Below are 17273 nucleotides of genomic sequence, written 5' to 3' on the forward strand. Positions count from 1 at the left end.
CAACTCGGTTACATCTGTATCTATCAACCATGGAACAATTTCCGTTGATACATCACCTAGAGGGATTGGAATCCTCTAGTCTTGAAGCCAATCATAAGATCATGTTTTCCCACATACAAATATAGAAAACATGGTGTTCACCATGGGAGGATCTTATCCCACCAGGAGCAGTGCCATAAAGGTGTAAAAACTACAATAGATATCAACATATGTTGGATCAGATAGTCACATCGTTCCACAAGAATGGTGCTTAAACATGCAAGGAAGTTTTAATTCAAACCGTTCGTATCAAATAGTTGGAACATTTTACAGTTAATGAAATTGCCCTTAACCGGGAACGAAATCAGAGAATAAAAAGAAACAATATTTACCTCGTGCTATCATATTCATCCACATACACAGTTTACAATACCACATCAAGAGCCACAACTAAATCACCCAAAACCAACTAACAACAGAACCAATTGCCAGACCCACGACCAAGAATAACACAAGCACGATCCCTGCAGTCTCTGCATGTTGAAGCTGCACCAATTTAGGAGCTGCCATCATCAAACAGCTAGTCAAGTAGCCATTTGTGAGCCCCAAAAGACAAGTCACAAGGGTTACCGGAATCTCGGTCCGAAGGAACATAGGACCGTGTAGACATGCCAAGTAAACCGGAAAAAACAAAAGGCGAGCAAATGAAGCACCTATAGCTACCTTTGAATTCTCGATCACATAAATGGAAGTCAAACACTTTCCAATCAAGTCAAATACATTGTAACTTGCTATAAGGATGATTGGATACCAGTCTTGGAGAATTTGAGAATGAACATCTTCTGTAATATAACCTGGAAATATGGCTAAAGTCACAACATAGATGATAACCGTACCAAGGCCATACCATTTAATCGTCCCAACAACATCCCATAATGTTGATTGCCGTAAGGCTTCTGAGAGAACACCATTTTCTTCCTTTTCACTGTTCACAGCTTGGATCTTTAAATCATTGTAATGCTTGATAACAGGGAGTCTGTGTGCTACATTGTGCAATACAATGCATATTATCATCACGACTATACTGACGATGAAGTAAAGATTAGCACTTTTTCTTAGCCCAATCTCATCTTGGGAGTAGACCGATTTTGTGAATATTCTTAAAGCAGATATGAGAACTCCTGTGGTCATAGATGTAAAAATGTTGTGAGGATTACTTGAAAAGCAAATGATCAAAGCAAATTAATATTCAAGGATACAAGCTTGGTCAGCACAAATATACAAAACAAACACAAACTGCTCTCTTAAAACAATATGAAGTTATGAGCTTGATATCAACCACACATCCTATACTCTTATGAAGTTTGATTCAAAATTCTCATTTTCCAGGATTATAAATTCTTGAAATAGATGATGCATGTTCAAAACGATAATCACACACTCAATCACAGAAGAGAAAAAGTGCACAATATTCATGTGGTTTAGCATAATGCTGGCAGACACAAGATTGCTAGACTCTTAGCATATGTGATATTTGAATTTTAATACACTTGCAAAGTGTTACAAAAACACAGCCTTTTCAAAGATTGGCCAAAGACGATAAAATGTTTTTTCAACCAATGGAATTAACAGCATTTGGGATATCAGCTTTAACTTGAATTAGGGTCCTCATACAACGAGCCGAAAGTTCAAGACTTTCTCATTTCAAACGAATAAGCTACACAAGAAAAACTCTCAAATCCACTGCTTTTTTTCATCTTTAAATCAAGTTAAACTTCTATTTGCATATAAATCTACTCAAAACAGGCAAACAATCTAATCTTCCTAAAACAATCCTGTATCTTAATGATTGTAAATCAAAGATGAAAATTTTGCAATCATACATTCAACCATCACAAGTAATCCCAATGATCAAACCGCTTATCTCCAATTCCCACTAATCATATGATCTCATAAACTTCTATCATTAAACTTCCAATTCAATTAAGTCAAAAAAGATCCCAAATTGAAAACCCAGTCCCAATTTTTCAAAAAGATTCAAATAAATGAAACCCCTTAACCAATTTCACAAAAAAGCTTGAACCTTTTTATAATTTCTTTCAAATGAATATAAGTATGTATACATAGATAATACCTGAAGCAGCAGTACCAGCAACAACAGCTTGCATATATCTTTCAGGCATTTCACCAGCAGCACCAATAACACCTCCTTGAACCAAAGCATCCGCAATTCCAGCCAACCCAACTGCCCCAACCGACACATAGAACCCACCATATATCCCAACTTGTCCTTTAATGTAAACCACATCCATCACAGGGACAACAAGCAAAGACACGACAAACAGACCAAGACCCACGTTTATCCTGACAAAAGAATGCGATTTATGAGCATTGAATACTATGAAAACAAGGCATACTAGTCCTATCATCATGTATACGACTGCGAAAACGCGGTCAACGGACGCATCTGGGTATAAGTATGAGAAGTAATCGACGGCTGTGATGAATGCATTCCATGGGATCAAGTAACCTGTTCCTAATATGAAGTAGATTATGTATGCTAAATGGTATGTGTCTTTTGGGGTTTTGGTCTTTGGAAGGAGGGTGTGAGATGGTGATTCTGTGTCGTTGACTGCGGTGGCGCCACCCATTTTGATCGGTGGTGGTGGTGATATTGGTTTTCTGATGAGATGGAGATCGGAAGGTTGAGTGGTGTGAAAATAACTACTAGTACAAGTCTAGTTGAGAAAGAAGTTATGAAACTGGTCCTTGGAGTTATACTCTAATGTCTATCTAAAGTATATCTATAACTTTTGTGTAAAGAAAAAAATAAAAATACTCATACTACTTCCATTTATCACGTAAATGTAGATGTGAATAGTTACCATGAACTCTGTCTTCAGAGACTAGAATATTTACTATTGATCCAAACCATGCTGCCTTTTGTAGATTTTGTGTGAATACCATTAACTTTTTCTAATCCTAAGGCGAAGTAAGCATGTCTCACCGCTTTACTTTTATTGCCAAATCGTGGTCATTGTGTCCTGTCCACGCTACTTTCGCCATCACATAATAGAACTACATAGCTATTACCGACATGTTGGTAATAATTAAGATGTCTCCATTATCCATATATATATATATATATATATATATTGGGGTTAGTTATTGAAAAACAAGTATTAACGTAAAACAAATAGGATAAGATTTTGACCCTTAGATCATGATAAAATTGATGCACAAAGATTCACGAAGCACAAATATATATTGATGCATGATGATTTTCATGATTCACGGTTATTTTAAATGAAAAAAACTTATTGTACTATTAATTTAGTTTAATACTTATTTTAATGTACTTACGTATATGTATTATAACAATAATTTTGATGTTTAAAAGTTTGTGTAAAATATTGCATGATAAAACATAATCACACGTCTCTACAAACATCAATCTTGTTTACGAAATAATTGTAGCTTTGGAGCAAACTTTGCAAATCAATCATAGTTGAAGGATTATTAATGGCTTAGTGTGGACTTCGTTGTTGGCCAGATTCCAATAAAATCGTAATTCATACGCATCCCCAAGTAAAAGGAGGTCCTCGCAACGTGACAATGATACTTAAGAAAAAAATAAAATAAAGATATATGAAATATATAATTCTATTTTTATTAAATATGAACTAGCATTGTACCCACACGATACGGCATCGGTTTGGTGGTGACGACGAGTGTTGGTGGTGACGGCGGTCGTGGTGAACTGTTGTTGGTGGTGGGTGTAGGTAATTGATTTAATATAATTGATGTAAAAGGTTAGTGGAGATATTTTAAAAAATAAGAGATTGATGATGTTAATTAATTTATCAACGGTAAAATGATAATTTTGTATCTAACAATTTTATGAGAGAGATAATGATAATTATTATAAGATAGTATAGATATAGTAAATTTACGAATACCGTAACTATGATAAATTTTCTTCGAAAAATCTGAAATAGAAGGTTATCACTTATAAGCAATTGATTCTTAAAGTAATTTATACGCTTAAAAAATACAACAATGTTTTAGATCTCGTGGAACACACTTAATTGTCAATATTATTTTAAATACTAGTCAAATGCTTATCTTCTTCAACTTTTTATTCTATCAATTTTTTTTCTGGAATCTTTATATATACTAAAAGACAACTGACCTAATAGCTTATTAATCAATCATATCTCGCAATTTTATTAAATTGACTTTTAATGATGTCATCATTTAATTTTAACAAACTTTATATGATAAATTATTATTTGATCTAAATAAAGTCGACAGATATATCTATTAAAATTAATACGGCTAAGTATGAATTTTCATGTACGTATAATATCAATAGGAAAAAGATATAGTTACGTTTCTTTTATATTATGTTTATTATTTTTAGAAATAGTATCCATATATATACATGATGTTCTAATTCTATCTATGAGTTAGATGTCAAGATAAACTATAACTTAATAACTTATCATGTTAACATATATTAAAATAATATACAACTTTCTTAAAAATTTAAGTTAACTAATTACAATTATATATTTAATCTTAATTTTAATCATCTCTTATTTTAATCTTTATCTTATAATAAGTTAATAACATGAAAACTTCAAAAATTGAGTTTACGGTCAGAAATCATAAGGTTATTTGTCATCATCCTTTATGCTTTTCCAATTTTGATGTGATTTTTAAAATCTAAGGTAAACTCAAAACTTTAACTAAACATATATTATATTTATCATTACTGTTTATTATAACTTAGTTTCGATCATGGGTTACTTTAACCATAATTTATTTCACACTCACGAATCATGTATGAGACATATTCGAATTTCTTTATAATAAAATCTATATAACTACCGTACATCGTACGAGTATTAAAACTATTTTAATATATACTAAAAGATAAATGATCCAACCTCAATTCATCAATGACAACCCTCAATTTCTCAAGATTAACTAAATCAATACATGTCTAAATTAATTTTCAGTTTTTAGTTTTCTACCACCAATTTATACTTTAATCTAATTTAAAATTAATTAATACTTTATTATATAATGTCTATCTAATAACAAAATATAACTAAAAGTTAAAGTGGATACAACATTATTAACACGAATTAATATTTATTTTAACATTATTAATACAAATTAATATTTTATATTATATTATTAATTGTGATAAAACTAATTGTAATATTGTTGCTATTAATAATTGTAATCAGACTATAATCAAGATAATTATCATTGTTATTAGTAATTGTAATCTAATTATATTTAAGATACAGATACATATTCTTCTTATATAAACTGAACCATACAAATATAATCACAACACACGAAATATTTAAAAACCCTACAGCTGCTACTTTTATTGTTTTAACAACTATAACAAATGAAAATGAAATTATTTTTTTAACCTTGATATGATTTAACATTCAGTATATACATTAGAATATCTCAAAAAAAATTTAAGTAAATTTTTACATTCAAAGTATAAGTATTTTTTTTCTTCATGTAATAATTTTTATATTGATAATGTTGTATAGCTCGTGTATTTGACACGGGTCTAATATCTAGTAGCAACTAAAAGTAAATTATTATCAAAATTTCATTACAAATATAGTTATAAATTCAACAATGTGGACAATTAAATCTTATTCCTTGATTGCAAGTAAAAAGTTCAAACTATAGATTAACCATGACTAATTCTACTTGTGTTGGTTTCATTGTAAGAAAAACAAGTTTGGGGTGGACCATCGAGCTAGGAAAGAGTTGTCCAATAAGATTTATTGGAGTGTCAAATGAAAGGTTTAGAAATATATCTTGATTAGACAGTTATTAGTTATATCGAAGGCAAAAACTACGTATGCTCGAATAATTTGAGCACAAAAAACCTTGTGATTTCATTCGTACTTAATGAATGCAACTTTTATGGTAAAATGGGCTTAAAATTGTACCCGCAATTTTAGTCATCATTTTAACCATAAATGGTTGCATTTTCTCGAAGCCAGAAGGTTTACAGTAGATCGTTAAGTTCCAACTTCGATGTTCGAAGACTCAGGTAGTGACTTGTGACCTTTGCGTCAATCAAGTTAAGCAGGTCCAATAACTATCTCCCTTTTACAAGCCCATTTAAGGAATATGTTAATGATAACTGATTTATTATTTAATAATAATTAACTTTTATTCAAAAAATACTCACTCATATAGTTGGAAACTATGATGCATTGAAACTCCAAGCAGGTAGGCGTATCTATTTCGGAAACTCCATGAGAACAGAAACTCGTACGAAACGTTTCCTTGAAGTTTCCATATATACCGAAACGTTTCTATGAAGCTTCCATACCGTTTCTAATTAATATTAGGATTTCAATTAGCTTTTTCTATTCCAAAAACGACTGTCATTTTGCGACTATGCATACCCCCTAACACAAACCAACTACATTATACAATCGAGATCACCATCAAGCTTTTTCTATTCCAAAATTGATTATTACAAATTTAATCCGTGATCACCGGTCACCATTAAACATATGTTATAAAACTATACATATATAATTATACATAATCTCTGAAGTCTCAAGTCTTTCTCTATATAAAATTAATATATTTTTATATTTTAACTTTTTTATTGTCATATCTTTGCCGTACCCGTATCCTAAATTTTTTAGTTTTGTCGTTTTCTGTTCCCGTATCGTTCTCGTGCCCTTTGCCGTATCCGTTTCGGTGCTACATAGGATGGAAACATTCTGACTCTTTGAAATTGTTTCCAGCTTTACTAATAAAGTACATTGGAGACATCTTGACCCTATTAAAGGTCAAAATTTAAAAATTATTTTTAAATGTAATATAAATATAGATATATATAATGTAGTATATTGATCGATAGAGATATAGTCTATATAGTTCGAGAGATTTTTGGGTTTGGTAACAAGTATAATGACACATTCAGTATTCATGATAGTGTTATGAGTTTTGCATTTTTATTTTATGAATTTCAATTCGAATGTATCGCGAAGGATGTTTTGTCTCTGTACACATACAAGTATACAAGTATCGACATATATATAGCCACAAAGTCGTTAGCTTTAATTCAAACCCCGACTTGTTAATCAAAAAAGACAAGAATCCATAAAATCTTACTAAATCGATATGACATGAAGTAATACCATGATCCTCTTACTTAATACTTATGACATTGTTACATTTGACTTTTTATAGTCAAATTAATAGAAATATGCTATAGAGAGGAGACAAGAACAATGTCATTGTATCCCTTTGTTCTTATATGCTTATCGTATGTATACTAAATAAGATTTTATAGCATTTTCTGTTACATTTACATAATTAACCTCATTTTTAGTAATGCCTTTTGTATTATGAAAATCAACTTCGTTTTCATGCACTTATAATAATACTATTATAAGAATATTGACGTTAGTGGTGGACTTATAGAAGAAGACGAACGATACACTGTAGTAGTTATATACTTGAAAAAAATGTACTACATATTACAACTTATTTATATATATATTTATTCCTATTGCGATCAGTGGCGAAGCTAGAAAATTCTTAAAGGGGGGTTGGGATTTAAATTTTCATTTCCCTAACACAAATTTTTTTTTTTTAAAATGGGGGTTCGAAACCGAGTATATTAAAATTTTTCTACACGAAAACGATATACCCTTACATCGTAAAAAAATTTCGGGGAATCGGGCGCCCCTCCCCCCTATGTAGTTGCGCCAGTGATTCCGATTACGATAATCAAATCCACTAAAACAAAAGCTCTAAGTTAAAATGCACGGATTAGTTTACTCTTTTAAAGGTAAACTAAATTACACTTATATTCGATTATATATGGATTAATTTCAATGATGATAGAATTTATAATACACGGGGTTACAACGTTATTAATTTACAAAATATAATACTTATGGATATTCGAAAATTAAAAAAATCATAATAGAACGCCATCATTTTATTTTATTTATTGTTATACATGATGTATTACATTCTAATTTTTCTATATCGAAAATAATGTATTATCTTTAGATGAAAGATATATCTATATGATAGAGCATGTTATTAGATATATATTAGTTATTACTTTATTTGATATATATCAGTTATTATTTTATTGGATAAATGTTAGTTATTATTCTATCGGATACTTATTGGTTATTATTATCTATTTATTATATTAAAATTATTGAATAAAAAATATAGATTAAAGACAATTGATACATATCAGTTATAATTCTATTAGATAAATATTAACTATTATCCTATCGGATCTAGATTATCTATTATAATTAATTTAATATATTAAAATTATTAGGTAAAAAGTGTAAAATTGTGATGGAAAACAAAAAAAATGTAAATTAAAGTCAAAATTAAAAACAAAAGTCAACTTTAAAAAATTGAAAGTTATGATTAGTCGATAAGTTATTAGAGCAAGTGTTCTTTTATATAATAAAAGATGTTTTAAAAAACAGACTGCACTGGTTGGGTCAAGATTAAACTACCCGCATAGTAATACATAAATAATTACAGGTATAACTTAAACACAATAATTTCACACTTCACTTAGCGGACCACTAATTAGTAAGTCATTATGTACATCTCTTTCTGTGGCCAGCTATCAATATTTCATTTGTGAGAAATTGAAATATACATAAATAAAACTTGCATATTACAAAAAGGAAATAGTATTGTAATTCACACGACCTTTTCCAAATGGAATGGCCGGCTAGCTAGCTTGATGAGGCATCAGTTCTATAACTTAACTAGTAAAATAAATTAATTAAATATTTCCAATATCATAAAAGTATATGAATTCTTACGAAATATAATCACACAGTCTGTGACTCTTTGTATTTTGTGTAGTTTCTTATGCTATTCTTTCTATTCTCGTCGAATATTACAAAAAAATGCCATAAGCATCAAATTCTCATAAATATATAACCTATCAAAAAATTCACATAAATAAATTAACCCCATTTCAATCACAACCTTATATGATACTCAAATGATCCCAACTTTTCCATTTTTTGTGTTCGTGTTCGTGTTCGTGTTTGTTACAAGTGTTTTTGCTACAGATGAATGTGTACTTGATATTCAACATACCTCAAAAAGTTGTGAAAATGCTAATTGGAACGGATTTATCGACAGTGAATGTTGCGAATCACCATTTGAAGAATATCTATCCGCGTTATCAGTACACGCGAACCAAACCCAAACCGGGTCAATTTTCTTGAACTCGAGACAACAACAAAGTTGTAGATCTTCGTTAGAAGGTAGCAACGGAAGAAATCTGTTGAACTGTGGTGTGGAGAAGCTAACATCCGGACTAGGCAGTTGCTCGAGTTTCTCTCTAACGGATGTTGCTAACAAGCTTGAAAGCTCGTTAACTGGTTTAGACCAAGATTGTGCGGTTTTGGATTCAAGAAACGGCTGTGATTCTTGTTTTGAAAGATGGCAAAAGATTGGCGGTTTGACTATGAATAGTAGTAGTGAAGAAACCGAAATTTGTAGATTTGTTGTGCTTGTTTCGATGGTGAGTAGAAAGGTTTCTGACCCGAAATGGATTCGAGCAGTTTATCAGTGTCTTGGTCAGAATCAATCTCAGAATCTTGAAGATGATGATCATAAACACAAGAAACGAATTAGCATAGGTTTGTTATTTTTCAAAATTACATAAAATGTTAAGTGTAAGTTTATTCAAACACATATATATTAAACCGTCCTGCTAATATTATGAAAAAAAATTGCAGGATTGTGGATTCTGATAGGAGGTCTCATTGGAATTGTGATGATTTTAATCACAACATTGTGGATTTTCTTCAGAAAAAAAGTCTCCAGAAAGCCACCCGACTGCAAAGATGGTGTTTGTGTATTGAATTCGCCTATTCCAACAGATTTAACCACGAAGTTAACAGTTAAGGAAGTCTATGCAGCTACGAATGATCTCAAAGCTTCTAACTTTATCGGTGAAGGAAACGCTGGTAAGAATTCTTTACTGTTTGATACGTCAGCGTTTCTGTTTGGTTACCTTTTTAATTTAGTCTGTGTGGTTTGATATGTTTAGGTAAAGTGTATAAAGGTGTACTACCGAATGGTCAAGATGTTGCAATCAAACACATCGTGAACGATGGTGAAATGGAGACATTCGTAAGGGAGATTACAAGTTTGTCCCCTGTAAGACATCCTAATCTCGTAAGGTTATTGGATCATTGTGAGGGTGAAGGCGAGTGTTTTCTTGTTTACGAGCTTTGTCATTGGGGAAATCTTTCTGAATGGTTGTTTAGTAAAGATAAAGTGCTAACATGGATCCAACGTCTTCAAATCGCTATTGACTGTGCTCGTGGACTATGGTTTCTTCATACTTACCCTGGCGGATGCATCGTTCATCGCGATATAAAGGTAACTTAACTGTATCGGTATCAGTGTTGAGAATTTATGGCGGGTCTAATATGTTAAATTTTTGCAGCCGACAAACATTCTATTGAACATGAACTTTCAAGCAAAGTTGGCTGATTTTGGATTGTCTAAGATCATCGACACGGGCCTGTCTCATGTTAGCTCAGAAGTTAGAGGAACATTTGGTTATGTGGATCCTGAGTATCAAAAGAATAGCCGTGTCAACGCATCTGGGGACGTTTATAGCTTTGGGATAGTGCTATTACAGCTTCTTTCTGGTCAAAGGGTGATCAATATAGACTTGCAAAGGCCAATGTCGTTGGGGAAGATGGTAAGAAACTACGAATGGTCCTCAACTCAAATGTTTCTTGTAACTTAACATCCGTCAAAAGGATTACACATATCACTTAACCAATGTTTTGTTTGTTGTCGATTAGGCAAAGGCACTAACAAGGGGAGGGAGCTTGACAGAGTTTGCTGATCCAAAACTTAACGGAGATTACTCCTTTAAGGCATTTGAAACAATGACAAACCTAGCTCTTTCATGTATCGGGACAAAGCAACAAAGGCCTTCAATGGAGCAAGTAGTCATAGAACTCGAAAGGGTTCTTGACGTGTCACTAAGAGATCGGTCGCTTAAACCTTCCTTTTCTTCCGACATTGTCTAAATCAAAAAGCTCGCATACTTGGCTAGTATTGTAACAAAGTAATTACTGTACGTTTTCATACACGCTTTCAACAAGGAAAGTGTATAAACCTTCCTTAACCAGGAATTTTTTTTGTAGCATCATCAGGAGGCCCCATTGTGGTTGTCACCTTTATACAACAAACATCATCATCATGAACCTTACTTAACCAGTTTTTAGTGGATGTGTTTTCAGCCAAATGTATAAACCTTGCATCGCCATATGTCACCACATTCAAAAGTATAAACCACTTACTTAGTAAGTGTTTCATCATCTGGCTCATCAAAAATACGGCCCGGGTAATTAGCAATAAGTGATTCGAACGAACTAGTTTCAGGCTCGTCATAAACATGACAGGGTGATATAGGAATAAGTGATTCGTATGAACTAGTTTCAGGCTCGCCATAAATATGGCCAAGTGATTCGCATTCTTCTTCTTGCCCTTTGGTCCTTTTGCTGCATCTGGAGATAATCTAGCAGTCATCCTTTTTGTCAACTTGTTTGGTGAACCAACTTTGGGTTGGTAGAGTCTGAGATTGGGTTAGTCGAGTGTGAGCTTGAGTTGCCCCTATTCTTGAACTATCTTCACCACCCTGACCGGCTGACCCTTACAACTCCTTAATTAGAAAGCTAGAGACGAAAGCTAGGGAGAAAAGTTGCAAATAGCAGTCCACGACAACGATGATTATATGGAACGACACTAACTACTATTTATTTATTATCGATTATTTATCTATGTCGTGGTAGATGTTCTATGGATACAAATTACTTGATACTCCAAAGTCTTATGGTTTTATTACTAGCCTACTAAGTATTTTACCAGTGCAATGCGCAGTTTGTAATAAATGTTGCTTAGTTAAGTTAGTGTTAATTAATAGTTTCTTTGATTAGGTCAATATGATTATTTCTTATTTATTCTGTTGATACATGAATATAAACAAAAAAAATGTCGAAAAATATACGTAACTTAATAAAAGCAAATCATTATGAGTAAAACATATATATTTTTGAGACAACACATTTCTAAAATATGAATATCATAAACATTTTTATAGCAAAGATCACATTTAGATATTAACAAAAAGTATGTAAATTATACTGGATAAATCAAATATGATAACAAAATACCAAATTAAAAAAGAAATAATATGAATGTACTCACAAATCCACAAACCTATAAGATTACTTTGTCAGTTTGTCCCGCCAAGGGAAAGTAGTAATTTTCAATTCAATACATCTAATTTTGTCAAAGTTTAATACATTGATTGATTTAATTGAATTGTTATGCGTAATAATAGTATTTGTCAAAATTAGTTAATTGTACTCAAATAGTCAAATTGAACCCAAACGATTCCAATTGATTTCTCCCAACTTAACATATACTCATATAATTTTCCTGGTTAATAATTGGTCAGGGTCAAAATAGGGCATTGTTAAGAAACAGTCCATCCAAATTATATTAGCTTGCAAGTATGATGTCAACACACTTTTTTATATCCATTCAAAGTTTGAATGTTTTGACCACTTCATCAGTTAATTTCTATTCAATACCTGCTCCCCCCTCTATATAAACACACATATATCTATTTCATTTCACAACACACATATCAACCTTTTAAAATCTAGACAAACAATATCCACACCCAGTGATCATATAATTAATTAACATCAATACACTTCTAGCTAGTTTCTTTACAAAAAAAAAAAAGGATTTATATACTACTCGCGTGCTATGGCTGCCATTAATCAAGCTTCAAGCATTATTATCCGTTCAAACACATTATTCGGCTCTTCATCTTCTCATAGAGATGTCGCAACGACTGCTATCCATTTACCCAGGAGGATTAACACAAATAATCTGCAGGGTATGTTCGCACCAAACATTGGTTTGGTGGAAGAAATTTCAACAAGAATAATCTCTTCTTCTCCCAACAAGACAACTAACAGCAAAAGCCCTAAAGTAGTCAACTACTCTCCTGACCATGAAGTGATCATGGAAAAGCTTTATCTGATACTAGAGGCAGTGTCGGATCGGGTGGAGATGCATAAGAACATTGGAGAGCAAAGGGCTAACTGGAACAGCCTCCTGCTGACATCTATCAATACCATTACTCTTTCGGCTGCAACCATGGCTGCCATTACTACTACTACTACTTTACCAGCTGGTGCGCCTTTGGAAGCCCTTAAACTTTCATCTACTTTCTTGTATTTGGCAGCAACTGGGATGTTGGTAATCATGAACAAAATCCAACCGTCTCAGCTGGCTGAAGAACAAAGAAACGCTGCACGCTTGTTCAAGCAGCTTGAAACCGAAATCAAGACAAAGATAGCAGCTATAGGCGGCCGCAATCCAACTATTACTGATGTAGATGAAGCAATGAAGAAAGTTTTAGCTATAGACAGAGCCTACCCTCTTCCTTTAATCGGTGTCATGCTTGAAAAGTTTCCGGCCAAAGTAGAACCAGCGGTTTGGTGGCCAGATGAACAACAACCAAGGACTATTAATATTAATGGTCGTCGTCGTCAAAAAGATAATAATGGTAATGGCTGGAGTAATGAACTGGAAGAGGAGATGAGAGAGATCATTAGAGTTTTAGAGATAAAAGATAAAGATGATTACTTGAGGTTAGGCAAAAAGGCCGTGAAGCTTAACAAAGTTTTAGCCATAGCCGGTCCTCTGCTAACCGGCTTAGGAGCAATTGGTTCAGCTTGTATTAGTAATGTATCTCCTCCTGATCATATGATTATGAGTTCTTGGGCCATGATGCTTGGAGTCATGGGAGGTGCCATGGCAAGCGTTGTGAACACGGTACAACACGGCGGGCAGGTCGGGATGGTGTTTGAGATGTACCGAAGCAATGCTGGTTTCTTTGAGATGATCAAGGAATCCATAGAATCAAACTTGAAGGAAAAAGATTTGGAGAGCAGAGAGAATGGCCAAGTGTTTGAGATGAAGGTTGCATTGCGTCTCGGAAGAAGCCTGTCCGAGCTTAGACACGTTGCCGCTTCTTATGCAAGGAAAGGGGCGGACGACATTGAAGAGTTTGGAAGCAAGCTTTTCTGAACATATATTTTATTTTTCCAAACATTCAGTCGGATAAGAACTTCACCTTATAATAATGCAGTCTTGTACGTACCCTAGACAACGAGATGTTTAAAAGTGGGCGTTACAAGTATTCAGGGGAAGAATCTCATGGCCCATGGGCTATGGCTTTGCCATCCCTTAGGTAAACTAGGAGTGCCTCTAACAAGATCGATTGGACATCATTGGCCAAATATTCTTTTAATCTTTATTTTTTGGTTTAGAAATTAGGAGCATATCAATTTCTTGCTGATTAATCTATTCAATTCATCAAATGTATATATGGAAACTTAACAAAATCATAAACATGTGATACGGATTGACTACACGTATTGTTTGATTATTTTTTTTTATAAAGGAAATAAAATTTGGACATATTCCATCACATGCATTTAGTCTGGTATCTTAATATATAAACGAGCATGGTACCCGCGCAATGCGACGGCGGTGGTGTAGAAGACGGTCTAGTGGTGGCGGTGATGGTACTGTTGGTAGTGGTGGCGGTGTCAAGTGGTGTAGGTTGGTGTAATTGTGATAATGAAAAGTTTTAGAAGATAAGGGTTTAAAGTGTTAAGTATTAAAATAAGGGTTTATGGTGTAAATTAATTAATTAAGGGCAAAGTTGGTAATTTATAAAACACTTTCCATAGTGGGTTTTTATTAGGGGGCAATTTGGTAAATTCTCCTGTGACATTTGAGTAACTATTTCTAAAAATGGAAAGGGTGATAATCTTTAAATAGGAGTATAGATAAACTAGATTACTGTCCCGCGTAATACGCGAGTAAGTATATTTTTATACTTATATATATCTAAAATACTATTTTCTTAATTAATAATTAACAAATTAAAATATTCAATTTCACTTTATTAACATTTATTTTTTGACCTTGATAATTTCACACAGTTATTGTTTGCTCATTAGTCTTACTGATTAAATAAATTATTCAATGCCAAAAGTCATTGCTTATCCATGCCATCACAAATATCTCGATATCATTCGGATTTTCATTCTTATCATAAAAGATATCACACATGACACATTCTTTAGATGGTGCCAAGGTATATAACCTTCTAAACCGAGTTGCGATATTGCCACCATCAAGCCAATGATCATTCCAAAATCTTGTCTTATTTTCACTCCCAACTATTCTTTATTAACATCTTAAGGGGACTAGCATTCGAGTGTGTCTCAGAGAATGAGGAACATATATTTGCCCATATATTATTACCATTTGTTTTACACAGGAACACAGACTCAAATCCATGAATCACATTGATGATTTTAAACCTAACGTAATTCAGATTTTGAACCACATGTCATATACATTTGTACACATCAATACTAAATTAAGAGTATCCAGAGTTCCAGACCACCAAAACCTAAATCACCTACTTTTTTACCTGACAATCGCCTTCCAGTATATCCATTACGTTTCATTTTCCGAGTTCATCACCCCGCCCCCTCCTCCCTTACCTCTTCCACCAAAAAAATGAAGGTGTGACCTTTATCAATCGAAATAGAGAAAAATAATAAATCCTAAATACTTTGAATTGTCGAGTTTGAATCCATCATATACAATGCATTAGCATTGAGTTTAGATTTTATTCTATAATAATTTTGCAAAACTTATGAAATATAACCATGGATGGAGTCCCCACTCCAATTTGGTGAATCTTGTCTTATTTTCACTCCCAACTGTTCTTTAATAACACCTTAAGGGGGCAAGCAATCGAGTGTGACTCAGAGAATTGAATGAGGAACATATATTTTTCCATATACTATTACCATCTATTTACACAGGAATGCAGACTCAGAACCATGAATTACATTGATGATTTTAAACCTAACGTAATTCAGATTTTGAGCCACATGTCATATCCATTTGTACATATCAGTGCTAAATTAAAGAGTATCCAGACCAACAAAACCTAAACCATCCACTTTTTTACCTAACAATTGTCTTCTAGTAGATCCATTTCTGAGTTCGACCCCCCTCCTCCCTTACCCCTTCCACCATAAAAATGAAGTTGTGATCTTTATCAATCGAAATAGAGAAACATAATATATCCTAAATACTTTGAATTACCGAATTAGAATCTCTTATTGACAACGCGCATTAGTATTGAGTTTAGATTTTTTTTTCTATAATAACTTTGTAAAATTATGAAATATAACCATGGATGGAGCTCACTCCAATTTAGTGAATCTTGTCTTATTTTCACTCCCAACTATTATTTAATAACATCTTAAAGGGGCTAGCAATCAAGTGTGCGTCAGTGACTGAGGAACATATATTTGCCCATATATTATTACCATTTGTTTTACACAGGAACGCAGACTCAGAACCATGAATCACATTGATGATTTTATATTATGTTGTTTAATAGAGCGCAACTTTTTCCGTCACCACATGCTCCAAATTTGCATATCAATATTAAAGGTTGACGTTCCGAAAGTTGTCACTCACCTAAGCTAAACTCGGCCTTTTGCAACACTGTCGTTGATAATTTCTAAACCCGACATTATTATATATATATATATATATATATATATATGTTTTTCATTTAGCAGTTAAAAAATTAAAACATTTGATTAAGTAGTGGTACTTTTTGTTCCATTTTCATTTTATTGATTTCATAACACACCTAAATATGTTTTAATTTAAATTTATATATTTTAGATACAATAATATATTTATCGCTAGAATTTTATCATTATATGAAATTTATCATTATTAAGTTTTGATGTAGTTCAATATTCTATCCATCTTCACTAATTAATTTATCATAAATAAAATAATAATTTGATGGACTCGTATGATAACACAGGATCATAATCTAGTTTTATTTAAGAAGTAAAAATGTAATGGTTGAATAGTCATCATCTGTTATCATCTAACCGAGTTAGACCGGGAGATTTTTCAGATCTTTTCAACAAAAGCAAACGAGACCTACACCAAAAATTCGTTCTTCAGTATGTTGCTATTTACTTATTTAAATTATACTTTTCATCCCTAAAGTTGACACGTTTTGCACTTTTCGTCCCTTAAGTGAAAAAATTACAATTTTG

The 17273-nt window shown here is 32.6% G+C and overlaps 3 protein-coding genes across 3 annotated transcripts; 2 read left to right on the forward strand and 1 right to left on the reverse strand.

Moving 5' to 3' along the window:
* Positions 1-233: 233 nt before the first annotated feature.
* On the reverse strand, positions 234-2684 carry LOC122608076 (equilibrative nucleotide transporter 1). The gene is made up of 2 exons (XM_043781165.1): positions 2114-2684; positions 234-1160 (listed from the first exon to the last, which is right to left on the reverse strand). Exons 1-2 carry the CDS (start codon positions 2628-2630, stop codon positions 430-432), a joined length of 1248 nt encoding a protein of 415 aa, XP_043637100.1. The 5' UTR covers positions 2631-2684; the 3' UTR covers positions 234-429.
* Positions 2685-9043: 6359 nt separating this feature from the next.
* On the forward strand, positions 9044-11196 carry LOC122582567 (probable serine/threonine-protein kinase PBL22). Its single transcript, XM_043754979.1, has 5 exons — positions 9044-9689; positions 9789-10019; positions 10103-10437; positions 10505-10765; positions 10872-11196. The coding sequence occupies exons 1-5, from the start codon at positions 9044-9046 to the stop codon at positions 11100-11102; spliced, it is 1704 nt and encodes a 567-aa protein (XP_043610914.1). The 3' UTR covers positions 11103-11196.
* Positions 11197-12852: 1656 nt separating this feature from the next.
* On the forward strand, positions 12853-14184 carry LOC122588484 (probable F-box protein At4g22030). The gene has a single exon (XM_043760617.1). It carries the CDS (start codon positions 12853-12855, stop codon positions 14182-14184), a length of 1332 nt encoding a protein of 443 aa, XP_043616552.1.
* The last annotated feature ends 3089 nt before the right edge of the window (positions 14185-17273 follow it).

This window comes from Erigeron canadensis, chromosome 1, assembly GCF_010389155.1.
Source record: "Erigeron canadensis isolate Cc75 chromosome 1, C_canadensis_v1, whole genome shotgun sequence".
NCBI lineage: Eukaryota > Viridiplantae > Streptophyta > Magnoliopsida > Asterales > Asteraceae > Erigeron > Erigeron canadensis.